Source organism: Simochromis diagramma, unplaced genomic scaffold (assembly GCF_900408965.1).
Source record: "Simochromis diagramma unplaced genomic scaffold, fSimDia1.1 OVJJ01000486.1, whole genome shotgun sequence".
NCBI lineage: Eukaryota > Metazoa > Chordata > Actinopteri > Cichliformes > Cichlidae > Simochromis > Simochromis diagramma.
The window spans coordinates 2,669,213-2,696,121 of NW_024387047.1; the positions used below are offsets into that span (position 1 = coordinate 2,669,213).

The window sequence follows — 26,909 nt, forward strand, 5'->3', positions numbered from 1 at the left end:
CAGATGTGCTGATTATATATGTAATGTACTTTTCAGACTTTTATAGTGCAATTTGCTGATCGGGTATCATTTTATGTAAGTCTCACACCAGTTTTCAGTGCTTTGCTGCAGCATTTCATATCAAACAGTAATGTCAGTTTAATTACAGCAAAATTACAATAAAGACTAGATTAATAGGTTCTACGTGTTGTGACAACTCATTATTAAACTCTTTTAATTATGTTTTATTCGTTTCACACAGCACTTCACCAAACCAAAGCCCTTTTTTCCTGCATAAGGAGACATGAAGAAAATAGAGGAAGTCTTTTGCCATGAAGCCTTTTACTGTGTTGTTTATCTCTTTAAAGTGGACCTCAAACAATAATTGAATACAGATTAGGTACATTTCATGCTTGTAGAAATGGCACATATGGGGTGAGGAAGGTGGTAAAGGAAGAGTGAATATGTAATTGTTGAGAAAGGGCAACTCAACCATGCAGGGGAATAATGAAGCTCTGAGCTCTGTGGCTGTAAAGGGACCTCACCAGTCAGAGTAGCATTGTGTCTGTTAGTGCTGAGGGCCAGAGGGAAGACGGTGGAGGAAGGTGCATGGCAGCAGACTGGAGCTGGGAAAACTCCAGGCTCCCAAAGAGTCCTGCTACACACATAATGTGCTGTGTATCTGCATTTGAAAGTTCTAATCAGAATTCGGTGTTTTATCAGTTTTTCCTCTCTACATGACAATGAGAATAAGCTGACTTTCTGCATCGTGACAGTCAGCACTAATGGTGCAGACGACGCACGATCAAAAGTTATAAGTCTGTGACTAGCACATGTCAACACCAGCAGGTGAGGAGATCTATTTGTTAGAGACCAAAATCATACCCAAGTCTTGCTTCTGAAGGAGGAGAAAAAACACATACCGCTTTCACATTAATAGATGCAACATTTCCCTGAATGTAGCTTTACCCCAGGACTCTAACAGTATCCACACACCAGGTTGTGTTTTCTAGGCTTCTAGTTGTATAAATGTGTCCATGTGTGCTGAAGCAAATTAAATCATTTTTTTTATTTTGAAGGATGATTTGTTCTCCTTAATATATCAAATATGTCTTGGAATTGGTGACTCCAGTAGACGTGTCAAACTACTCAGATACACAGAAAATACACAAACAAGAGATGATATTACCATATATGGTCATAGGAAATTAGAGCAGGAGGAGATGAGGTTTTGTTTTTTATCACAGGATGTTAGAAAAACAAACATGCCTGTTTCCAGTTTATGTGAATCACTCATATGGGATGTGAGCAGACGTGCTTCACTTTAACAATGCATGCATTATTAGCATTAGAGCCTTTTATAAGGCTTTTTTTTAGCTCCACATGACAATCCTCTGTTTGTTTGTGAGATTTTTAAAAAAGCTAAAAAAAAAACCAACAAAAAAACTATAACTGACCTTAGTATCAGATTTTAACTACGAGAACTAGGTTTAGACATCCACATCTTATATTTTACATTTTGTAAGTGAATAAAATTCTTCATGTAAACTACAAAATAAAATTTTAAACATTCAACATCAGCGCATTATATGTCCCATCCATTTTCCTACCTGTTCTGTCAACTCTGTTTGCAGAGGTGCTGGAGCTGGTCAGCAGTGCTTCATGAATTTGAAGATGTTACGCAATAAATGACAACATCCATCCATTCTCCTCGGGGGGCCCATACATTCACACTTATGGAGAATTTAGAGTTTCCTGGAGAGAACCCACGCAAACACAGGGAGAACATGCAAAGTCCACACAGAAAGAACCGGGTTGATGGTGGAATTGAAATCTGGACCTTACTGTGGGGCAACAGCGCTCTCCAGTTTCATTGAATAACACATACCTGATTTTTTAACAGGTTTGGAGTACCTTTACAGTGGCGAACATTAAGACTCATTTGACTTCAATTCCTTATGAAGTACTGTGGTGATAATTATTTCAGGTTTACAGTGTTTTTGTGGCAAACTACAATGTAAATGTTTAGCTAACAGTGCTAAAGTTCAGTTTTTAATGGAACCGGTGCTCCTGTAAATGTGTGGTATACAAGGATTTGACAAAAACGAAATCTCTATGTGTTTACAAAGCAAAGAAAATATTTTGTACAGTTATATTTGCTTTTTAAAAAATAAAGTAGGACTTTCAACATGTGATCTTTGTAGTTCATTTATTGTAACATTTTCTAAAATACACTAGCAACAAGTTACTTTAAACTAAAATTAAAGAGCTCTTGTTATGTTGATAGAGTATAATATTATAATATTACTTTGCTTATTTAAGTACTGCACACTCAAAGTAATATAACTGTCCCCTGTTTAAATCTAACAATACTTTTTTATATATATTATTAAATGAACTCATCTTTGCAGTGTACAAGGATGCTGTAATTCTGCCAGTAAAGGAAACCCTGTGGCTTTTTGGTCAACATGCATGAAAGTGATACCAAGCATTAATAAAGAGTCTTAACTTCTGAGATGAAATGCTCCTCGATATTACGGGTCACATAAAAGGTGATTTATCCCCTTCAGAGCTATAATATGGAGATCTACACAGTTCTACTTAACAGTTTTGTAAAAAAAAATAATTTCTTCAGTTGAAATCATGCTTTGGAAATTTTAAACTGCGTTAATGTGTACCGTCGAATTTTAGCCATATGTGCACAATAATGAGAGACATGCAAATAACTTAGACTGTAAAAAAGTGCTATGTTCGATTTCAGAGTGTTAGCCATATGTGCCTGAACTTTGTTTTTTCAATATAAAATAGTTTATATCACAGTGAAGGAACTCGTACAAAAATGAATGGAAATGTGTTGTTTGAAGTTTGCATGAATAAATTATTGAACACTGATTTTTTAGCAGCATCATAAATGTTTATGAGTTAAATATGTTCCACTATGAGGTACTGTCATATACTGATACATCCAGTGATACTGTAAATTTCCACACCAAATAAACAGAGCAAAATTTTAAACTGTGTATGTAAAGTGAAGTTAATTGTTCCACAGAGAGGAACATATAGACTGCACCCAGTGAGTGGCGCTCCTGCCCAAGAGATAAATCAATTCATCTTATAATCTCAAAAATAGATTTAAACATAAACCGATTAATTTCCTTTTTTAAGTTTCAAAATAAAATATGCAAACTTTTTTGTGTATTTGTCACGCTTACACGTTTCAGATCAGCAAACTCATTTGAATATAATATAAAGAGCATAAATACCAATTGCAGTTTTAAAATCATAATTTAATTAAGAGAAACTGGACTAAACTTTCCAAACAAAATATGTGATCAATCGGAGATAACTCCTGATTTAACAAGAGTTAAAACTTTAACAAGAGTAAAACTTGTACTCAGGTTACCTTTCTCTAATATTAAAGTCTGTTTGATGATCTCATATGTGTGACAGTGTGACAGTTATGCAAATATAAGAAATCAGGAAGTGGGCAAATACGTTTTCACAGCACTGTAAATCTTTAATGCATTAATGCTGTGTGTGTTTTTTAATATCTATTTCTCCTGACCTTCTTATCTAACCTGTTATGAACATAAGCATAGCAAAGGTTTATTCCACAAATGCATCCCACATCACATCTGGCCCACTCCAAGTTAAACCCCCAAGCTGACTTTTTAAGACAGTAAACACATTTATTGAGAAGAAAGAAGCATCAATGGGAGAATGCATCAGTGGCTGTGGCACTTATAGGTCCTGGATCCTGAGGGTGGACCTTCACACAACATAAGCAAGCAAAACTGTCCAGTAGATAGAAGGCTTGTTCACCCTGCAGTCGTCTCTGCTGCTCAAAAAGACAGTTACAACAACGCAGGCTGGGACAGAGAGGAGGAGCACCTTTTACATTAAAGCTTTGATCAAACATTGTATCTGACTCTGAACAGAAAGTTAACAGCAAGTTGGCACCTTTGATTAAAATCTTTTTTTTTTTCTTTTTAAAGATTTTAAAAAGCTAATAACAAATGCATAAAAACAAGAAGCACTGGCATTTTTATGTCTGTCTTGCAAGAAAAGTTCAGTCCCGACCTCCAGTTGTTACATACCTATAAACATATTGGCTGGAGACCTTTGTTGCATACACTTTGTTTTGTGGAGGGGAATGGGTGGAGTAATTGCTCTAGATCCTAAAGTTTAATTATTATCTCCATTTCTATTTAAATTGTAATGCAATTCACAGGTTACAGATTCTTTACGAGATCGCTTAAATGACAGGGATAGTCCATGGGTGCTGGTCAAAAATTCCTTAAATCTCTTCTGGCTTTCATTTCAGGACCTTATTGCCTAAAACACTATTTTTTTTGATTCAGACTTTTTGAAAGACTGTCTCCTGCACATGGGTTGTTCCAACTATTCATATATCTAGCTAAGTCGCTAATGGCTAGTTTCAAACTGGTGATTTGCCGAACTAAGTTGCACCATTTAACATTAAAAAAAAAATCATCTAAGCTTGAAAAGGCTTTAGTCATTTGGGTTAAAATGGTGGTGATACGATCTGAAGAATATCACATAACTTTATCAAAAATGCCCAAAACAACAGTTTCAGAAGGCTAAGTAGTTGCTACATTAAAACAAGCACCAATCGGTGATTATGCTGATCTAATTTACAATATGTTTGACATTTAATGCTATTGGCATAACATTTTGTAACTTGGAAATTATTTGAAAGTGTAACAGATAATTTTCCTCAGCTTATAAATAGCTTAATAAACATTATTTTGAAATATGGTCAAATATGTCAGCTATGAAGCTAACATTAGCCTTTTCAGCTAGCTGACATATCTTACATTATTTTGCAGCTACTAGGCCATTAGGTGGAAATATTTAGTGACAACAACTGTCCTTGTATGCAACTACTTTTTGTGGTGCAACTTGATGTAGTAATGAACACATCTCCATAATGTAACGACCTAACTTATAAGTAGGATTAGCAACAGCTTACTAACTAACAGCTGTTGCAGCTAGTTCTTCAACCCTTCATACCACTTCAGAAGTTTGGATCAGTTGTGCACTTCCTAAAGAAGAATTGAAATTCGGGACGTTCAAGGAAACATCCCAACCACTTTTTGTCGACTTGATAAATTCTGAAGATGGTGTGCTACGCTCATACTTGTGCCCGATAGAGCAATGTGCATCTTCTGTGGTTCAGTCGGTCTATTCTGGGATGGGGTCAGTTTCTGAAAGCAGAGAAATGTGCTTGGCTTTGCTAGGAAACAAAGTGTCACCATCTGTGCTTCATGTTGTGCAATAGATGTACAGCATTGGGTCATCTCAGCTATCGGACTTCGATAAAAGCGTGTGCATTGGAGTCTTTGGACGTTGATATGAATCAGAGTTTCATTTCTGAAATGAGATCCCTCGTCTCCTTTTCTCTTTGTAGAACTTCCTTAAATGTCAATTAAAGAATTATTGCAGAATAACAGAAAATAAAGGAAATACATTTATAAGCTCATAAAGTGTTATTTGCACAGATTGACTTTTCATAAACTCTGGATTATATAGATTTCAAAAATGGATAATAAACCTCCTCAGTCTCTGATTAAGACATCAGACTCCCAACTTAACTTTCCGAATGTTTTGGCATGCCACGCTATAGAACATTTTTTCCCATTTTCCATAAGGCAAAAAACAAGACTTTCAAACTTTTAGATCACTCAGTCCTAGATCCAAAATCTGACATCCGAACTGCGTTTGTCCCAACACAATCTTGTGTGGTTTTTCATTAGCAGGTTCTCAAACGACAAATAATTGGAGACAGACTTTTTTTTGGGCCAAAGATCTTTTTGGAAGAAGTTTTAAACAAAAAGAACTGGGCCCTTATGTCCAGAAAAGTATCCTGGACACCGTCACAGTGTCACTAAAGCCAGCCTCTCTTTCTTTCAATAGCTCATTATTTCTGGTTTTTTCTCTTGCACATCTGATCTTGTATTTAGAAATATACTAATCAATAATCTACCTCCCATAAACAAAAATGACATGAGCTCTTTAAAATGTAGCATTAGTCATTCAATGTCATTTTGTGTTTTGTTTTTTGTTTTTTTTGTCCATACATGACAGCATACAACAACACTATACAGAAAAATGATTAAAAATGGTTATAAAAGAATGTACTTCTGAGGCAAAAGTCTTTTAAAAGAAGAGACTGACTTGGGCTTTGTGCTCCTTTGGTAGTAAACTGCAACCCTAACCCCAGTGCTGGACAGCAAGAAAGAGTTATGGCCATCAAAGAGCTCCAAAGTGGCTCTCGTTTTGTCCTTTCAGTCCTCTCTTTTGTCTCAGCTGCTGTCTGTGCATTTTTCTGCCTGTCTTTTGTTCTCAGTTCAGGTTTGGTTTGTGGTTGATTGCTGAATGATCTCTGAGTATATGTATCACGTAATCAGACAGCAGTTAATGCAGCGAGGCCCCAGTCTCCTTTTCAGAGCCCCCTTCTTTCTCTTGGGGGTCAGGATGGCGATGATGGCCTCGTCAAACACCGTCTTCAGGCCCTTCTGGGTCAATGCTGAACATTCCACATAGCAACATGCACCAATCTAAAGAGAACAGAGGGATCGTCAGTCACAGCAACACAACGTTCAAACGGCACTGACATTAAAATAGTTTGGAAAATGTTCACTTTCTTGTAGATTGGTAGATATGCCAAACTGTAGCACTATCAAAGAGTTAAATACCCAAAGGCACAAAGACGTCACTTGCACAAAACATCAGGAAAAAGTTGATGAATCTGAACTTTACCAATTTAGTCTGCCAGTGTCAACGAACATGCCAACTTTTCACCCTTATGGGCTTCATCCAAGAAAAAAAATGGAGGTCCGGTCATTGACATAGAGCTATCTGGCAAGTGATTGGCTTAAAGATCAGAAGAAAATTAAATTCCTGATCTCAAATACATCTATGTAGCATATAACTTATCTCCATTTTCTCTCGTGCTTCTTGGTAAAGTTGACATGTTTGTTATTTAACAGCTTTTTTCTATGGTTTATATGCAAGTGCCACCTTTGTACCTTTGGATATTAAGCAGTCCTAAAGTATGAACTGTAAGATGGATGTAACTGGAAAACAGAGAAGCACAGTTTTCACCATTTTTTAAAGATTTATATTTTCTTTAGAGCTATAAAAGTGTCTAAGAGTATCTGTTTACCAGTCTGGGTTTTTGGATCACCTCTGCCACAATGCTACGACACCCATCCATTAAAAAGGAAATGTAATAAGAGTGGAAGAGGCTCAGCAGCAGCTCTGCTAGCTAGAAACACTGAATGCTATAATTGTATCAGGCTAGTAGTGTAATCATATATTATTTGCTTTGGCTATGGTTGATATTAGTGGGTAACTTTAGAAGCTAATGGCAAGTGAGCAAGGCCAGTACAGGAATGTTTATGGAGGCCGCTCAAGTATAGAAAACAGCCCGATGAATGTTCACATAACTGAATAAATAAGTTAGCCCTTTAAAGCCAGAAACATTTATTATTTCATGTCCAATATGAAAAAAGGCCCTTCAAACACCTGATTTGTGTAAAAAATTGCTTTTTCAGTAGGATAGCCAACATATACTTGATGCCTTTAGCTTCCATTAAAAGCATTTTTAATAAAAAAAAAAAAAAAAAAAAAAAAATATATATATATATATATATATATATAACATCTTATAGATTAAAAAAAAACTATAATTGATATGAGTACATAAGTGATATTCCAAAAATTTCAGACCCTTCCCATCTAAGCCAAACGGCTAGACCAAAAAAGGCTAGGCCAAAAAAAGCTCTTTAGCGCCTAATGAGCTTTTTAGAGGTTAGCATTCATTGGGGATCCAAATTAAAGATTTGTAAACACTTTTATTTCTTTTGTCGAGTCACTCCTTTGTACTGTCCAAAGGAATCACAGTAACCTCAAACATTTTCACTATCATGATTTTTCAGCTTTTCTTCTAAAATGTTGACTTTGATCTTCACCAAAAATGCCTGTTTTTACTGTGGCCAAACAAATTTATCTTTGATCTGACCGTCCAGAGCACGGTTATTTTAGAAGGCCTGAACTCGGCCAACGGTAGCTTTGCTTTAAAGCTCTTTTTGAACAGCAAATACCATTAGTGGCACTGCTCCCAGGTGAAATCTGTCTGCAGTGTAGAACTGTGAAGGCACATGACGTGTTAACAAAGGAGCTGCAAGAGTTCCCTTTATATCTTCTGATGGAATTTTTAGATCATCAGACTGGTTTTTATATCAAAATATCTGTTACTGACTTGAATGTAACAGGGCAGCCAGTCATGAAATCCACACTACTTTTCCTTACAATGGGATGATTTTTTTCCTTCTTTTCTTTCTGAACTGTTTGGAGCTCCTTTAAATAATTTACCAGACTTACAGACTTTGCTTCTGAAGGCCTCAAAATGTTCTTTAGATGTTGGCATGATGGGATCCCAAACAGCAAAGCAAGCAATAGACCTTTATTTATACAGGAAAAGCTGCAATCTATCACTCCCTCAAAGTGTTTTGCATCAATTGTTGGACTAGGATGTATTTTTACTATGTACTTTTTCAATTAGAATCACTTTTGCTTCTTCAAATATGGGAAATAGTTATTTTTCACATGACTGGATAAACTATTTCTTAAAAATATTTGAAATTTACCCTTTTTAAAAAAAAAAATAATTCTAATCTTGAGTTGGATTATGGAAGATGGGTTACCTACAACAGCAACTATAGGAAACAATACCCAAGGTAAAATGCTGCTCACTTTGAGGAAAAGGGGTCTAATTTGACCCGACATGTTCTTCCAAGTTTCCTTGAGGCCTCAGAAAACTTCATGACTCCATGAGACGAGAATCGCATTGAAATCTTACATTGCCAAAACGACACGAATATAGACTTTAAAATGAATCTAGGCAGTAATGTTTTGAAAGACTGAGCCTTATTCATGCTCTGACAGGAGTGATTAATCACAGATCGCCTTTGGTATCTATGGTGCAAAGTCTCGAACTCTGCTGGACATCTGTGTTGGTTCGGAATGTATTCCCGGATTCATTGTAACTCAAAGAATGCGCAAAGGTCTTGATTCCAAGAATTTCTAAAGAGACATTCCTAGGTCAAATCAACACACAGGAATCTAACTGGACTGGGCAGCTCAATTCTGCAACAGCGAAAGTGAAAATAGAAGCTTCCCTTTAGTTCGGCATACAAACCTCCTTTGCCAGTTTCTGTCCTTGCTCGGTGGCAATGGGCTTCTCCTTCATGTCATTTAGTTTGGCAATGGTTTTGGGGTCATCACGGAGATCAATCTGAAAAAGATACGCTTCTTTTAGCTGAGTCAACATTAGTATTGCTGTTATGATATAGATTTTATTAATAGCTCATATTTGCGTAACACAGAGGGATTTCATCATTGCATCTATACATAGGAATGAGCTGTAACTGACAGCGCGAGCTCTCATTTTGTAACACAGCCATGTTGGCCCACACTTCCTGCTCTTGTGCAAAGCAATTTCACAGACAACCACAAGTTTCTTCACTCTGCTTTTATTCACTGGAACGCTCTCCACCTACAGCCCGTCCATATCTCAGTAATAACCTGTTACAATCAACGAATCCAACTGCTAAAGCTAACAGGAAGTGGCCTTCATTAACCCATTTCTTGATTGGGGAGATTTGCGGCAGCGTGCACATATCAGCATCCAGCCAGTGGAGCGGCGAGTGAGTTATAGCAGGAACTGATAACAGCGCAGTAAACATCAACTGCCCTCAGTTTTAAGCAAACGCGATATTGGCCGTGACTTTTAAGGTTTAAGAAATAAGCTAATGCTCTGGATTAATGTTGTGTCATAAGAATCAGTAAACTGTTAATTGCTTCTTTAACAGATTTAAACCTCACATTTAACACGGGGACATAAAACGCCTAAAGCGATATGTGACAAATCAGCCTGAGATCGTTGGTCAGGTTTGTACTGGCCGTTCCATATTTTTGCTGTTATTTAATAAATTATTTCTTCTGTTCTTTGGCTCAGCTTCACAGCTCCCCGACTACATGAGTGGCTGGGCTTAAAGCTGCACTAATTAGTACTTTTATAGTGACAGTGGCTGAAAAACATAATCGTGGAATTTGAAAATGGTCTCTTCCAGACTCGGATCTACATCTGCCCTCAGCATTACTGATCACTTTAGCATCTTTCAGCTCGGTGTTTTGGTTTTACAGACCAAAGCTTTAATGTTTCAGTCAACAACTTTACCAACTTCATTACTTCCAACTTGTAATACACTGCAAAAAGCACGGTTCCCAAGTTAAACTTCTCTCAACTTTGAAGCAAACGATTGAAGCGACTACCAATCAGAGTGAAGGATACAGTTAATTGACATATGACAGGATGGTAAGCAAATTAGAGGGTTAATACATACATTTTACATCAACCTTATGCATTGATAATATATTTCATGAGTTAATCACCAAACTAATACACTGCATGACTCATGATGTAATCACAACACCAGTGCAAAGCAGAAAAAACAAAGTCTGGATGGTGTTTATACTGAAATAGGCTAATTTCTAAATTGAAGAAAACAGTGTAAGAAAAAGAAAATACATTGTTCTTTATCACTTTTCAACTTTCTTGGTAAATGGTAGGTTACACCACTTTTTTATCCCCCATATAACTAAATAACTGCATGAATCAGAGAAACACAAATAAATCTAGAGTCAGCTGTGGAGTACTACAGTATTAGCCAGACAGCTAATATCTAATTCCTCCATGCTACCACCTACTGTCTATTTCAGCACCTGTACTTTTAGATATGCGCCTACTCTTAGTTGTGTCTTAGTCCTCTTTAATGGGCAGCCGCGATGTTTTGTCATGTTCCCACCGTTCTCAAAGATACCTTGCCTAAGTAATATTAGGGCTGCAATTAAAGCTCACATTTAACATGGATGAAGGTGCTTCATGTTTTCCCAGTTGATCAGTTATCATCATTTGTCTTTTTTATGTGTAATCTAATACAATATTTTGTTTATAGTCATTTATAAAGAAATAGGTTTGATATTATGGTGTTTGGTGTGAAAAAAAAATAGCTTAGCGGAGGAGAATGGATAGATGGATTATGCTAGGTGCTGATTTATTTTATGAAAATCTAGCTGTTAATAAAATAATTGCTTCAACTTTTAATACCACTGCAAAGTTCTGCTGTCTTCTGAATGTGAAATTTTCCTTTATTTCTCATACGTCAGCTCCTCAGCTGAGCTCTTATTACAACAGCAGAGATGTCAATCAGATGCTTTTAGAAAAGAGACACAAGGGTTATGTGAAGTACAGCAGCTCAGTGTGTGAATGTAAACACAGACAAAGGAGGCGGATTATGAGACAGAAGCACAGCGGGAGGATTACTTGACAGCTACAGACGGAGGAATGGAGAGATTGCTTTGTCACTGTAGCTAACTGCAAGGATGCAACTAGCATGCTAACAAAGCTTTCTGGTAAAATTTACAAAACTGTGTCCCAGTTTTTTCATTTTTTGTTATGTGTTTGGTTTTTTTTTTTTTTTACTGTTTTTATATTCCATATTATATATATTCATGTTAGAGTAACCAGCATGTTTGTTAATGTACAGCAGCACTTGCTATTGGCATTTGTGCTAATGCTAAAATTATGTAATCTCGCTTGTGCTAATCATCCTTATGTTAGCGACTGAGAATCATTCCTTTATGCAAGATAACATTAGACTTGACTTACACTTGCTCACATAACTTTATAAAAACAAAACCTAAAAGAAATAAATACATCCAGGAATATAAATTTACTTATAATAAGTAAATTTTTAATTTAAATAATATTTATTAGTGAATTAATGACGACAGGCATTTTTTCACTGTTCTTATGCCCCTTTCCTTGATTGTAAGTGCATCTTCTCACACACACAAACAAACAAACACACTCACACATACATTGTGGGTAGAGTGGAACTGACAGGATACAAGTGAAGTGAAATAATGTTAATCAGGCCGTTGACAGTACATAATGTTACCATAAGAGCAGTAAAATAAGTCTTCCGCCAAGCTTAATAAGAATGAGAGCAAGAAGCCGGCAGCGACACCACTGTCACCAATAAAGCAAAAAACTATAACAAAGCTGTGAAGGAAAGCGTAGTTGCACCACCTCCATGTATGTATATAAAGTGGACTTCCACGTTATCACTGTTGTACTTGGTCTAGCTTTCTGAGTCAGGATCAGACTGATACTGGATGAAAATGATCAAAGTTTGTTCAAATATGTCCAAGTAATTGAGTTTATTTTTTATTCTTTTTCATCTCTATCCGAAATCAGGTATGAGCTCAACAGTGTATTCTTCTCTGGTAACCTCATTTCATTCCAGCGTGTCAGAAATGACAAATGCAGGTACATCCACCACATATGTGCAAAGCAGCTGAGAATGGGAAGCGTCTGTTACGTGTTTCCAGAACCAACCTGCGTGCCGATGAGCAAGTAAGGGACACTGGGAGCGTACTCCTGCAACTCGGGCACCCATTCTTCACGCACATTCTGGAAGCTGGCGGGGTTGACCACAGAGAAGCAGATGAGGAAGACATCGGTCATCGGGTAGGACAACGGCCTCAGGCGGTCGTAGTCCTCCTGGGAGAAGACAGAGCAGCACCAGTTAACAATCAGAAGATATGATTCACTCCTGTTCCTCACATCTGAGAAACTCTTACTCATCGATTATTAAAGGATTATGAGATGAGCTCAGAATGATGACCAGAGAGCTACACAGTGCCAAAGTGGCTCCTGAGCCGTGTTATGTGCACTAGGGTCCGAGTTAAAACAAGAAAAGAATGCCAAGAAGATGACGTTAATGTGAGAGTTCCCTTTCTGACAGACAATCAGTTATTATATCACATTTGCAGTCCTCTAATGCGAGCTGAGCACAAGGCATCACCACAAGATGCTGAGAACCAGACACACTGCCATCTCCGATATATGTGTGGTGTAAATGACCAATTCACCAATGCAACACTGCCCTTTGTGAGCCAGATCAGGCGCTCCCTTGTTCTCGCCAAAGATGAAGTCTTTTCGACATAGTGTCTGAGTTGCGCTCGTATAAATATTCATGACCTATCTCACGTCTACTGATGGCACGTTTTTCCTGCCGCTGGTTAGAGACATGGGGAATCAATGGATCTCCCGTAAGGAGATATGACTCAACCAGACCAACTTGACTGAGTGAATCAGTCTCAGTTCTGTCACTTTTATTGTCTGCGACACTGAATTCAAGAAGATTGAATACAATGTCCGACCAAGATGCTGCAAAAGGACAACCAAACACTGGAATTAAACTCTTTCATCTTGATGCCTTCAGCGAGTTCAATTCTTTGCCAAAGCAGACAGCACAGTGTGCTATCACCGAATCGCCTATAACTCAATTACAAACCGCTGGGAATGGCTTTGCAAATGAGCAGAATGACAGAAAACTCCTCAAACAGCAGTACATCAGCCAGGCAGAGGCGTCCTCCTTTTTTGTCACCCGGGTAATGGATTTAAGATATACAGACTTTATATTGAATTGGAGCAGATGATAAAATAAGCATACAAATCTTCAAGCCCTGTGCTCATGTTGTGCATTAGTCAACAATGCCTCACTGGAATAGGTCAAGTGGATATAATTCAACACTTTACGAGTATTTCATCCTCTTACTTCCAAATGAGTGCGATATTTCACAGATGGGGCTCATGCAGGGATTTCAAACAACTCTTAGAGGCTTTTTTTTCTTAAGCTATGTTCACACAGGTACCGCAACCCTGAACTTTTCTCTACAATACCAGATAAAAATACACGTAAAGCTAATCCGATTGGAGATTGCTGCTCACCTGTGACTTCCCAAGCACAAAGCGTGTGGGATTCTTGGATTGCATCAATGTGCGATTAACAGATTAACCACTGGCATCATGCACGCTGCCTCACGCAGGTTCTATTCAGGCTTCTCCATTAACCAAAACACATAGAACATTTCCAGTAGTGACAAAACATTAAAGCAGAGCGCTTCTTGCCGTGTGCCACATCTGAAAAAAAAGACATCTATAAATGTGGTAAACACCCCGACCTGATTTTCAAGATGTCCTTATTTCATGCGTAAAAAATTGCCTCAGAGTGCTCGGGGGAGTTGAGTTTTGTTACACTGGCTGGTTGAGTGTTTCGACAGCACAATAAGTTAAGTACATTTCCTGTGTCATCTTACCTGACACTAGCTGAACCTCCGCACCCGATAAAACCATTTTGAGTGCAAACTATCCGGTGCTTGTAGCAAACCTGAGAGCAAAATTAATAAGAATAATCTTTAAACCTTGTGCACAACACATGTTATACAGTTTAGGCAAAGGTGAAACACGAGCATGACTAAAATGATCTGATGGAAAGTTTCTCAGCTGTCAGATTTTGCAATTATTTACACACTGTCAGCTATAGCATGTTACACATGAAGTCCAGGTATATAATTTCTTAAGCGATATTTCCAGTGGTTGACAAAAATAAATTTAAATCCTATTACCAGGATTATCTAAGAATAAACTGTCTCCAACAGACATGTTATTACACAAGTAAGAAGGAAAAACCATCATACTGAGCAACTAATGAGAAAATGCCGGTGAGCTGTATTATCAGTGTTTCATAAGCTTTACCTAAAATAAGAAATGACATCGGGATATTCCTGTGTCTGCTGCCTCAGTTTTGACCGGATTTAAAAAATACTCTGAGAACATCGACCTCAAAGTGCATTACTAACCTGCACTACACACATTTAGTATCAAGGTGTAGAACTCATTCTGGGCACTGCTACAACACTGAGATGTGGCAATATTGAATTGTTTAACCTTCATGTTCAGCGTCATTAGGATTAAGGATCATGACTTGTCAGGTATTTCATTCTTTGGGTTAGCCAACATTTAATAAACCTGTCAGGTCATGCCTATCCATTAATAATGACTCATTTGATACAAAAATAGTAATAAACAATGAAAAAAAATCTGATGTTTGGTGTGAGCAGCTTTGGTCTTTAAAACAGTACCCGTTGTTCCCTGCACACCAACTCATAGCTTGCAGGTAGATTGGACTGTTTTAGATCTTTAAGTATTTTTTGGTTCTTCATGTAATCCAAGATTACACCTGGTTTTTCTGGGCCTAGAAGCGACTTTATTTGAATTAACGGGAGCAGTGTTATCAGGTAACAATTCAGATATTGTTAAGAATGGCACATCCATAGACTGTTTTGGTGTAAGGGTGCTGCGATGAATATTTAGTGCATCCTGGATGAGCTGATAGTGACATTAACTTGCTCTTACAGCCTTCGAGGTCACATCTGATTTTAAAAGGGTTATTTCTTTAAAAGTGATGGAAAGAGAAATTTGCCAAATGTTTTAAAATACATGACTTAATATAATGTTTTACATACAAAACATAGAATGTTCACAAGTGTCCCCCCTCCAGACTCGTCTCATACCTTGGCGAGCACGTCTGGGGTCACCGCTACCAACTTTCAACCACGCCAAACTCACGAATCCGCTCTTTCTAACAGTACGTGTTTCGATTATTACCCGTAGAGGGTTGCAGAATTAAAGCACTTTGAATTAGTCTTTTAAATACACGTATTTAACGGGCGAGGCAACTGTTTGAAGTGCAACTGCATTAACGGCGAGGAGTCCGTTGATCAGGCGCTTGATTATCAATACGATTGCTTAAGTAATACGAGAGAGAAGCAAATTCTACCCGCCCAGCAAAGACACTGAAAAATGTTGAAGGTGACTTTGCCAGATAATATTGATTAAAAACTGAAAGCATCTTATCAGGTTAGTGAAGAGACGTCGAGAAAAAGATGCCTTTTTGTGTAATTTTTAATGGCATAAACAGATTTTTGATACTCTGTCGGCTGTGGATGTTCTGTTCACAGAGGCTTAGGCATCTGCATTTCTGTAATAGCATCTAAATATGATCTAGATATCTGGTTGAAATTCACATTTTTACTTTTGGTGGTGGTGCTGGGGACATTGTCCACCTCCATCAGATCCTACACTATGTCCATTTAGATTATTTATTTCCTTTGGGACAGCAAAAAGAATATTTGCATTCGCATCATCCAGCAGCTCTCGTCTGGTCCCATATACACACCTCGTTTGTCACATGTACTTATTCCTGTGTGTTTGTAACCTTTGCCTGCACAAATGAATCCGATTTCCCCACAAGCTGCAGACGCAGTGGAAGCCGCTCAGCAGTTTACTGTAAACAGGCCCGAAGCTTGTTTGATACCCATCTCTGTACAGTTTCCTCAGCGCACGGCAAACACAGCAGCCATTCAGAGTCTTCATGGTGTATCGTCCAACACGTCTCCAGCGCTCAATCCCGGATTTAATGAACAGAACTGTTTACACCATCGCTGCCGTGAAGGTGCTCTGGATAAAAGTTTCCATTAAAAATATGTCCCACATTTTTATTAGTTCAGTCCAGCAGTTCATGAGCGCATCGCAGACACACTGCACAACGATCTGTCCAAGTTAGCCGGGAGTGTACCGTAAATATTATGATCAGCGGGAAAGGAATGATGGAGGGGAAAAAAAGGGGGAACAGGAGCAGCTTGTGCATGTGTACATTAAACTCTATCAGCGTCTGTCTATACATGGCCATACACTTCCATCAGGGCCAGACTCAGCGCCTTCAATGAGCCACTGTGAGCGCTCGGCTGTGTGACTGCGCTCTGTTGACTCAGTGACATATGAGTGCTATATCAGTGAGTCATTCCCTCCTCCTCTCCATCTCCACAACTCTCTCTCTCTTCTATCTTTCTCCCTTTCTACTTCCATCGCCTCCTCGGGGCTCTATAAACCGCCTATATCAACAGCGTCAGAGACACTCGCTCTAACATGGCTGCCGGGTGGGAAAGCAAGCCCAGGCAGAGACGCTTCTGATCACAAAGGTCCGACTCCGATCTGCCAAGCTGCACATTTCAAAATACTTTATTTCACCTCGGGAGTAAAAACAGCAACAAAAAAAAAAAAAAAAAAAGGGAGGGGGTGGTGCCTTTTTCTACTCCCACTAATGGCGATTAATGATCATTAATCACGGACTGAAGCTCTAATGCACTCTGTCCATTCATGTCTGTACAGTGAGAGCATCCTGCCATAGTTCATTCAAAAAGTTGGCTGTTCAGCGTTTCTATTTATAGATGTTAATGACAGCAGTGAATAGACAACAAAGAAAGAAAGAACAAAGATTTTATTAACACTAATATATAAAACTGACAGTCCAAATGTATATCAATTCTTTACCACAGGATGCAGTGTGTTTTGATAATGGAGCATTTTGGTAAAGGCCTTAAGGGATAATCCACTAATCCAAGCGCTTACTCACTCAAATGAATGAACAAATTTGGAGAAGGAACCAAAGGGAAAACCAATGACTTTCTCTATAAATATGAGTTTACTCATCTTAGCATTACTCAGCTAGTAAAAACAGTTTGTATGATTTCCTCGTACGTTAATATCGAGCTTTGTCAAGACCCCGATGATGTCACAGGAGGTTACCTCAGGTCCTACACTCGATCCTGCTCTGTGTCGTTTGGCTTTGATTTTGAGCCTTTTAGTTCCTGCTGCAAAAAGCAAAAAAAGGAAACAAATTCTCCGGAGGACTAAACGCACGTGAATCCACAGCTGCGAATATTCACAAACAACCATTTCGCAATCATTTTCTTAAACTACAGGCCCCAGCTGTTTAATTCAAGAGTAACAGCATGTCCTCAATTTGCAGTAGGAGCAAGCATGCTCATGGCAACGTGCCTGAGTCAAACGCTGGTCAGGTATTCTGGGAGTTGGAAAAATTTGCATGGCGGGAAGGGAAAGCGTAACAACATAACAGTGGATTCCTACACTAAACACTGTGCCAGCGCCTATATACGTGAAAATAACTGACTCCATCCATATTACCACTAACTGCAAAGTTGTTTTTCATGTTAGTTTGACTGGGACCCATAATTACACCAGACACCTACCCAAATATGTGGTCACTGGTTAGGTGTTTGGTGTTCCATTTTGCAGTTTCAGATATTCACTATAAGCAGCTTTGTGGTGCAGTGGTTAACACTGTCAAACCACATCAGGAAGATTCAAACCCTCTGGTTTGCATGGGCCTTTCTGCATCATCTTCCTGTGTCTGCCTCGGGGTACTCCAGTTTCCTTCCACAGTCTAAAGACATGCATGTCAGATTAACTGTGCCTGTGTCCAGGTGTTAGCCTGGTGACCTGTCCTAGGTGAACCACACCACTTGCCCTATGACAACAAGGACAGGATCCTTAATCCCCACATCCATCCCTGAACTGGATGAGCAGAAGAAAACAGACAGATGTTTTCATTCTACACTTGAAAATCATCACCTACTCACTCACAGCAGGCCTCCAGAGAAGCTGGCGTGTCGGGATCACAACACTATGTACATGCTGGGAATCAGTCCTATGCATCTTTCATGTTGTTTTCAGAGAGGGCACATGCCTGTGTTGTAAATACACAAGCTGCTAAAAACCCGTCTTGGCATTGTAAGCTACAAGCCAGATGGGTGCCAGCTGTGCTGCACATCATGGCACATTTCACAAAGTCAAGAAGAGAGTTAAATCATTTCAAAATGTAAATCCTGGTGCTGACTTCAAAGGCCAATCCAAATGGCAGAAAAATGCATTACACACCCTTTGCTAAGTCAGAAGCTGTAGTCTGGTATTTCAATCAAAGTCCAAGCACAAGTTTCAAAGCCACAGAGAATATCCAGTGTTTTTTTCATTTATCGACACCCTTTCATGCACCGGTCTCAACAGCATAGCCAAGTGATATAATGAGCCAACTCCTGCTAATTTTTCCAAAAGGTCAACAAAGACTTTCTTTTTCAAGATTCAAGACCTCTGGGCACTGGTACAGCTCATTGGGTAAAGCAAGCAACCCATAAACTGAAAGGCTGTTGCAGACCCTGAGGCCTGCTGGGACTTACTGTATGCCTTCCCCCTGATCTCTCCCAGCCTTCCTGTCTTCTCTCCACTGCACTATCCCAATAAAAGCAGAAAAAAAAACCTAAAAAGGCTTTGAGACCTTTATTGTCATTGGTTCAAAAATTCCAACTATGTCAACCTCATATGATGTGACATTTGAAACAAGACAGGACAGAGCTAAGAAGTCCTGAACGTGCGGTCGCGTTCATCATCGAGGAACACTTTCTGAGCCACAGTGCAAACAAAGTAAATATTAGTAAAGCAAGTTTACGTTACCAGCAGCATTTAGAACTAAATGTAACGAATTCTAAAGTAAAGCAATGGAACAAACACCTTTCAATCACGTGATGCGTGTTCATTTTGGATCTGGTTTTCCACTAGAGAGCACTTTTAAAAATCCTGTATCGGTCGAGCTCTAGTCTAGCATTTCAGTATTTAGCCTTAGATTTTTATAAAGTGTGATGAGCTTTTTTCACTATTCTGATACTTTATTAAAAAGAGAATCCATTAGTTGCAAATTGACTGATTAATCACTAATAATCGTCAGGCAATGTGCAAATTAGTTGACTCCATTCAAGAGAATAGCACTAGAGTTGTTCTGAAGTGTAAAATCTCTTTCTGAGGCGTGCCCACAGCACTCCTGTTTCTCTGTGTTGGAGCAGCTGACTGGTGACCGGCTCATGGCTGAGTAAAACCAGTTTCCCCCTCTTCCAAACCCCACTCGCGTCCCCACCTGTCATCCTTTCACCCCTATTGGGTCACTAGGCCACCTTGGGTTGCTGAGTCAAAAAAGACTCATCAGACTGTACCCAAAGCCTGGACAGGAAATGTGAAAGTGATCATAGGAAGTGCATCTGACATGCTGAGCAAATCAGCAACAATCCAACTACAAAGTGGAAGTTAATAGCGTAGTAAGACACGGATCCCTCGGGGTCGCAGCTCCTGAGCTCCTGTCCTTAAATGTCGTTTCCATTGGCTCTAGTGCACTTAGCATCCACTTCCTGTTTCCTCCTGCTCCTCCTCGCCAGTGGTGCTAGATTTTCTTGAGTGCAGCAGCAGCAGCAGCAGCAGCAGGAGAATGACTGAATGAATGAATGAATGAATAAGTAAAGACTTTCCCCTCTGCTCCCTCGCCACATTGCAGCAAATTAGACTTCACAGACCTTCCATATGGAATAATTCAAAAGGCGGTGCTTGGAGTAGAGACGCAGACAATAACTGGCAGGGAAGCAATAGCAACAACAGATGCGGCGCAGCGGCACTGGGCTCAGAGCCGAGCTGTGATTATGTGGCACTGAGTGACATGTGACACCAACGTGACAGCACAGAGTCGCGGCCCCAATGCGTACGTAAGGTTGCTGATAGGCGTTGGGAATTAGCGAAGCATTATGGGAGCTCCAGCCTACGCCAGGAATATAAATATTGCGGGGAGATCAAAGCCAAATGAACACGTGTAGCGCAGGACAGAGGTGGAGGTAATGAAGGGCGAGTTTTACATCAATAGGAGAGAAATGGAAAGGAAAACGAAACAGAGGCGCCTGAATTTAACCAAAGCTATTTCACCCCCCCCCCACACACACACACACACTTGATTAGCCTCCCGCATCTGTCTCTCTCTCTTCCTCTTTCTGTCTCACACACACTATTTTCCTCCCCCTTTCCTCTCTTCGGGGGCATCGAGTCTTTGATCAGACGCTGAAGCTATAAACATTACCAGCTGGCCTTCTGCTCCACATAAAGAGGTCAGCCGAGTCGGGGGCGGAGGCACGGGAGAAACGTGAGGGGGCACATTTTCAAGAGCAGTAACTCTACTCTGGGAGGCCGGCGGCGCCCACAGCAGACATCTGGGAGAACTTCTCCATTTCAGAGACACACTGAATCAGCTGAAAACAAACCCTCCTCTGACACACACACACACACACACAGCCTATCAAACACGCCAGAATAGACAAAAGGTTGTGTTCCTCTTTTCACAAGTGAGTAGTAACACTTCTACCATCTGTTTTCTTGGGGGAAAATTATAGCGCAGCCACAGGTAGCTGTTTAAGACAGGGAAGAAAAATGCAGGCTGCCTGCGATCTTTTCCCACTCACAGATTTGTGTGTGAATCAGGGTTTGTGAAGAAAACCAGCTAAATATGCCAAACGCTGACCTTTCTGAGCTTTGCATTTGTCTCTCTGCTGCATGGATCACATCGGAACAGGTCACGAGGAAAGTGTTAATAACTATTCAGCTTCTGGCAAGAGTGTAGTTTTAGGTTGCTGTAAGTATGAGGAGGTTAATCATGCGCGACTGACTGTTCGCTGTCCTGCAGTGCAGCTGAAGTTAGACCAGAAGGCCTTAACGCAAGAAAATCATAGTTGAGTGCATTCAGTTTTTCTCACCAAAACACACTGTGTGTTAGTCTTGTGTCTAAAAAAGTGTAAAAAAGTGAATCCATTTCCTTCCTCCTCATTTGCACAGCCAGTGTTTGAGTATTATGAGTTGTGCAATATACAGTAAGCATGCCTTCTTCTTCTGCTGCTCAGCTGTTGAACTATTGCTAGGTTATTCTGAGCTGCCAACTGTTAATGAGCAGGAAAGAGACATACCCTACACAGGAAGGTCTATGCAGCTGTCCACATGCTTTTCTGGTTCTTGTACATGCACAAAATAAAATCTGTTACACACACTAAACTCTTGCTTTAAATCACTACTGGAGGTTTAAAAATCTACAGGGTGCCTTTAGTCCTTTGCTTTAGCCATAGAAACGCCTGAAAATCGTGAAATGATACAAGAGAGGCCCATTCAGAGCTTTTGCCATTTGAAATTATTGGGATTTCTGAGCACATTACACATAATATGTGGCCTGATTGTCATCTGAGTCACAAACATGATCTGACTAAGCTAATAACACTGTCCAAACAGCAGACTATAGAAAAAGAAAGTGATCTCATGAATTTAGCGATTTGGAGAACCTCGATCAGACATTTCCTGTTGCTGCTAATAAGACTTTCACAATGATGGGGGAATTTTAGAGCTAACAAACAGTTTCGAGTTCATCAGTACTGCTTAGATGTCTTGACTGGACAGCTCTCCCTAGGTCATGCCACGGCATCCTAATTAGGTAATGTGATCAAACTGACTCTGTAATTCCTAAAATCATTAATTTCCTTGTTTTTTTGTGCTTGATGATTTACTCGTGTTTTCACCAAACCTCTCCAAAGATTCAGGCCATGAAGTGCTACCCTGACACTGTTCTTTAAAATTTGATGGCACAATTATGAAATCCTTTTTCTCAAAATGGCTGTGAAGCATCCAGACTCTGAGGTAGCAAAGAAAGCCTAAACCACGATGCTCCCACCACCATGCACACGTTTACTGCACATCCAAAGTAGCCTCGGTCATGTTAGTTGGCACAACTAAAAAAAACCAAAAGAAAAACAAACAGAGATGACGATAACATCACTTGCTCACTAACACTGTCGTCACAGTTTGCAAAACGCTTATTTGGAAGGTTTTACTGCACTTGGGATAAAACAACACTTTGTCATCAACTTCATTAACCTCCTAAGACCCGAACTCTTCCATTGATATTTGGGCTGATTGGGAGACGATGAATGTAAAAACAAAGAATTACCAGATTTTTTTTTACCTAATTTTTGTTTCTGAGAAAAATGAGAGCCACATATGAGGATATTCATTTAAAATGTCGACAGAACAGTAGCAGTATAATGTCCTCGTAAGTGGATATCAGGCCCTTGTAGAGCAAACTTGAGTATTTTGGTCTAAATAACCCAAAATGTGATGTCCACATATGTGGACGCCAGGTCCTAGGAGGTTAAAGCCTAATCCTTGTGCAATTTAATCAAGGTGAATAACGTTGATATTTTTTTTTCTTTGTTGTATTTTGAGCCTATTGTGCTTTATTTTCTTACCAGTTCAATAAATGCCTACATAATTATTTACTTGGAATATTCCAGAACCCACACTAACGGTCATCAAACCATAATGAACCATATATACTTAAGTGTCAAATCTCATTATTAAAGGTGCAGAGATCATCAAATGCTTATTAATGTACCAGTATATCAGAAGATACGCTAAAGCAAGGTATCTGTACTGAATCGGAGGTGGAAAAGTTGGATCAGTGGACCACTAACGTCACTGAACAATAAACATAGAAGAACATGTTACCAAAGGTGAGGCACTGGGCAACTAAACTAGGCTTAAGTTTAAGCTACTGTGTCTGTGCCCACCTGAGGAGATATTTTTTGGAATTTCAACCACCACAAATGTGCTCCTGTGAGTTCTTCCAAAAACCCAACTGCTAGTGCGCGGTGTGGATGATGCTGCGCGTCAAGCAAATGCAGACCGGCCGACAAGTGGGCCGGAAAAGAGACAGAGCGGCGGAGTTCGTCAGGAACAGGAGAAGCAGCAGGAAAAGCGCAGACAGTGACAGTGTTGTTTTTAACACTCAGCTTGACGTCAGCTCTTTGTCTGTTTGTAACTTTGCTCTTTTCCGTGGCTGACTCATGGACCGACAAAAGCACAAGAGTAGCCCACAGAGCGGCTGTACGACATATTTTTTGACTGCCTCCATTTGACAAGAGATGCTCTCTGCAGGTAGATGGGCCGCCTAAATCTGCTCAGGTAGAGCCTGCAAGTTACCATCGAAAATGTAAATGGCGATCTGTTAGAACAAACAGTCAAAGTTCACTGTGAAACTACTTAAAAAAAAATAAAGGTCCACTGCAAACTTCCATGTAAAGCCAGCAAATGATAAGTCGTTTAGCAGTTAAAAATGGTTGATTAGGTGTTGATTAGTCTTTTGGGAACGGTCTAATCGTTCCCAGTAGGGCTGTTCGATATAACGATATATATCGGATGACGATATAAAAACCTCTATGTTTCATTTGTTTCGTGGTGTCGCAAAATAAACTGTTTACGGCAATATTTGTTCATGTCTTTGATGGTCACTGTGGTGGCTATATTAATTTCTTAAAGTTCTCTCTTTCTCTTATATTTAATATAACCACACTACAGACAGACAAGCGCCTGTTTTTATGGGTTGTCTTTAGCAACAACGACGGTAAAACCGCATGTCCGCTAGTTTATTTTCCACATAAACCTTTCACAATAAAGCTCAAGATCCTGTTGAGACTTTTCAAAATAAACGGAATCACGTGAAAAAGTATGCAGAGTATTGACGGATGAGAAGCAAAAAAAGAGCCGTCAGGTGCTAAACAATCAACCTTAGACTCAAACGTTAGAACAGGCTTTTCCCAGCAGCACGCCGTGTAATAAATACTCACAAAGAAAACGGCGGCCGTTACAACCTATGTCTAAAAATGTGTAGTTTCATGCATCTGTTAAAACACTCGACTCCAGGTACACGACGCCCAACTGGAAACATTTCACCTACCCGAGATTCACAGAATTTACAGAAAATGTATATATTTTCTTTGTGATTTATATCGTTATCGGACGATAGAGGTTTTATATCGGGATATGAGATTTTGGTCATATCGCACAGCCCTAGTTCCCAGTGAATAACAAATATTATTTTAGTTTCAAAAGGCACAATTTTTGCTTAGTTTGAGGTTGGTAGTACCTGCCAATGTGGCCTTTAGAAATTCTTTTTGGAGCCTTTTTCAGCTTCTTTCCTAACATAATGCTTCAACGACATCCTGCGAAAGTTAAACCCAACACCTCCCATCACCTTTACTGGGACACCTGGATACAAGTAGCTTCATTGGCACACAGGTTCATGTAGTCTCCAAACTACACTGTCAGTATATGTCAAACAGGCATCCAACCTGCAAATGTTTCTACAGATTGTGTTTGAATACAATTCTTTTTTAGTTCTTGGTTTTCATTTTCAGCTAATTTGATGATAACCATCTCCTATAATCAATAATGAAAAACACTGATGAAGACTTTGCATACAGTCATAGTGTGAAATCTCAAAGATTGAAGCACCAAATTTTGATATAACTAACATGTAAAGAGTTGATGTGCTAACTGCTTCCTCTTTAGCTGCTGTCGCTTAGCTATTCACATCAAACCAAAACCGCCATAAAAACCAAATGATAACTTTTACACTAAAAACAAATAATTCAGGGTCTTTCCTATACGCACACCTCAGTGAGCTTCTGTGTGCTGTGTGTTTCAAGTAGCTTCCTCCATCTGTGTGTACACTGGCTCTTCTGCTGAGGGGACACATTATTTTGTGTGTGTGTGTGTATTACAGTTGTAACTCTTGCCCACTGAATGGCACATTGTAAAGAAAAGGCCCAAGCATTAAGCAGCCCTATTAACAAACCTGTGACATCACTACTGGACATAGGAGCCCTGTTCTCCACATAATAGAACTATTGAAACCCCTTCACTGCCATCACTGTCCATGCCACAGCACACTCAGGCAGTTAAAGCCATGTGCGAAACCCATCACCTGTTGCAGCTTAGTGTCTGGCCTGAATATGAAGCCTGTGGGTGTTTCCAAGGCACTGTTGGATAGTTATTGGTCCCAGGAGCACATGGAGAGACCGAGATAGAGCTGGAGCGTGTGTGCATGTGTGCGTGTGTGCGTGTCCTTGACGTGCTTGGCACAGAGCCAGAGGAAAAAATAAACTTTACCTGACCAGCTGTGTCATACAGTCCCAACAAGTACTGCTTTCCCCCGACGTTGACGCTCACTGTAAGGAAATGACAAAGAGCAGTTTAGAGGAGGAACCAAGGGGTGAGGGTGGGGAGTGCTGGTGGGTGGGGGGGTCCCAGCCCCTCTGTGCTATGAAGACGACAAACAAGTGGTTTTGATTATAGCAACAGATGCAATGCAGTTGGAGGAAGAGTGGTGGGGTGGGGGTCTCTAAAATCTCTCTTCTCTTAGATTCGCATGTGGCCAATTATCAGTGAGCACAGAGCGGCAGCAGTTCAGCATGTCACGCTATTATGAGATAATAAAGGCGAACAGCAGAACTGTGTTCCTACCTGCATAATGATCAAAGACCGTGGGTACATACTCCTCTGGAAAGGCGTCATTGGCATAGCTCATCAGCAGACACGTTTTACCCACCGCACCGTCTCCGACCACGACGCATTTTAACATGATAGTACCGGTTCCGTTTGCCATGATCCCGACCTTCCCAACGACATCATCGGCCCCTGACGCCCTTGTTATCCTGACCTCCTCCTCCTCCTCCTGTTCCTCCTCTTGCTGCTGCTGCTGGGCGGTGATCCCCGCACGGCGGGCATCACCAGCGTCGGAGGCGGACTGCGCGGCTCACCGAGTCGGGCTGGAACTGCATCGTTCTCCCCTCCTCCCCACTACCCATCAGGTTCTTCCAAATGTCAATGAGTTCCTTTTTTTTTAATTGTATTTTTTTGTACGACTATCAGAAAGAATAAGATCCCCTCGGCCCAATCCGGCTTTCAAATAAGCTGTCTCCTTAAACCCAATATCGGAAGCGTTTTCTGGGAGAAGCGGTCTGCCGGTACTGCATGTCTACCATGCCCGCTCCACGGTGCAGCCTGCGCTCTTGCTCCCTGGCGCACTGTGCCGCTGGTGGATAAGGTGGGTGCGCTTAGCCTACTGAAGAGGCGGGGCTTGGGTTTAAAACCAAGGGGCTCCGGATAAAGTACAGTCCGCCTGCTGTGAATGCCTGGATCACAGAGTAATTACACTATTTACGCTTCTTTAGAAGGATCCCGTGTGCAAACATTAGATTTCTGTTAGGGGGTGTCACAGGAAATAAAACAATATCCTGTTTTTGAGATAAACTTACCATTAGTATCCACACACACACCATCTGAATCTTTCTCAATCCAAGGCTGGTACAAAGTTTATTGGCTTATAAGCTTCACAGTAGGATGTCCATGGAAAAAAAATTACATTAAACCTCCTTTAAAGTATCAA

The 26,909-nt window shown here is 40.0% G+C and overlaps 1 protein-coding gene across 1 annotated transcript; it reads right to left on the reverse strand.

Moving 5' to 3' along the window:
* Positions 1–3,475: 3,475 nt before the first annotated feature.
* On the reverse strand, positions 3,476–26,567 carry LOC120741696 (rho-related GTP-binding protein RhoQ). The gene is made up of 5 exons (XM_040044717.1): positions 25,985–26,567; positions 25,631–25,689; positions 12,470–12,634; positions 9,206–9,301; positions 3,476–6,560 (listed from the first exon to the last, which is right to left on the reverse strand). Exons 1-5 carry the CDS (start codon positions 26,124–26,126, stop codon positions 6,399–6,401), a joined length of 624 nt encoding a protein of 207 aa, XP_039900651.1. The 5' UTR covers positions 26,127–26,567; the 3' UTR covers positions 3,476–6,398.
* Positions 26,568–26,909: the final 342 nt, after the last annotated feature.

What these genes read in the sequence shown, in the direction of transcription:
- LOC120741696 (XM_040044717.1), bottom strand. Translation starts at nt 26,126, where the DNA reads ATGGCAAACGGAACCGGTACTATCATGTTAAAATGCGTCGTGGTCGGA. An exon ending in GGTCTTTGATCATTATGCAG is followed by an intron (nt 25,690 to 25,984) that starts GTAGGAACACAG and finishes ATTTCCTTACAG; the next exon opens with TGAGCGTCAACGTCGGGGGA. An exon ending in ACTTGCTCATCGGCACGCAG is followed by an intron (nt 9,302 to 12,469) that starts GTTGGTTCTGGA and finishes TATCTTTTTCAG; the next exon opens with ATTGATCTCCGTGATGACCC.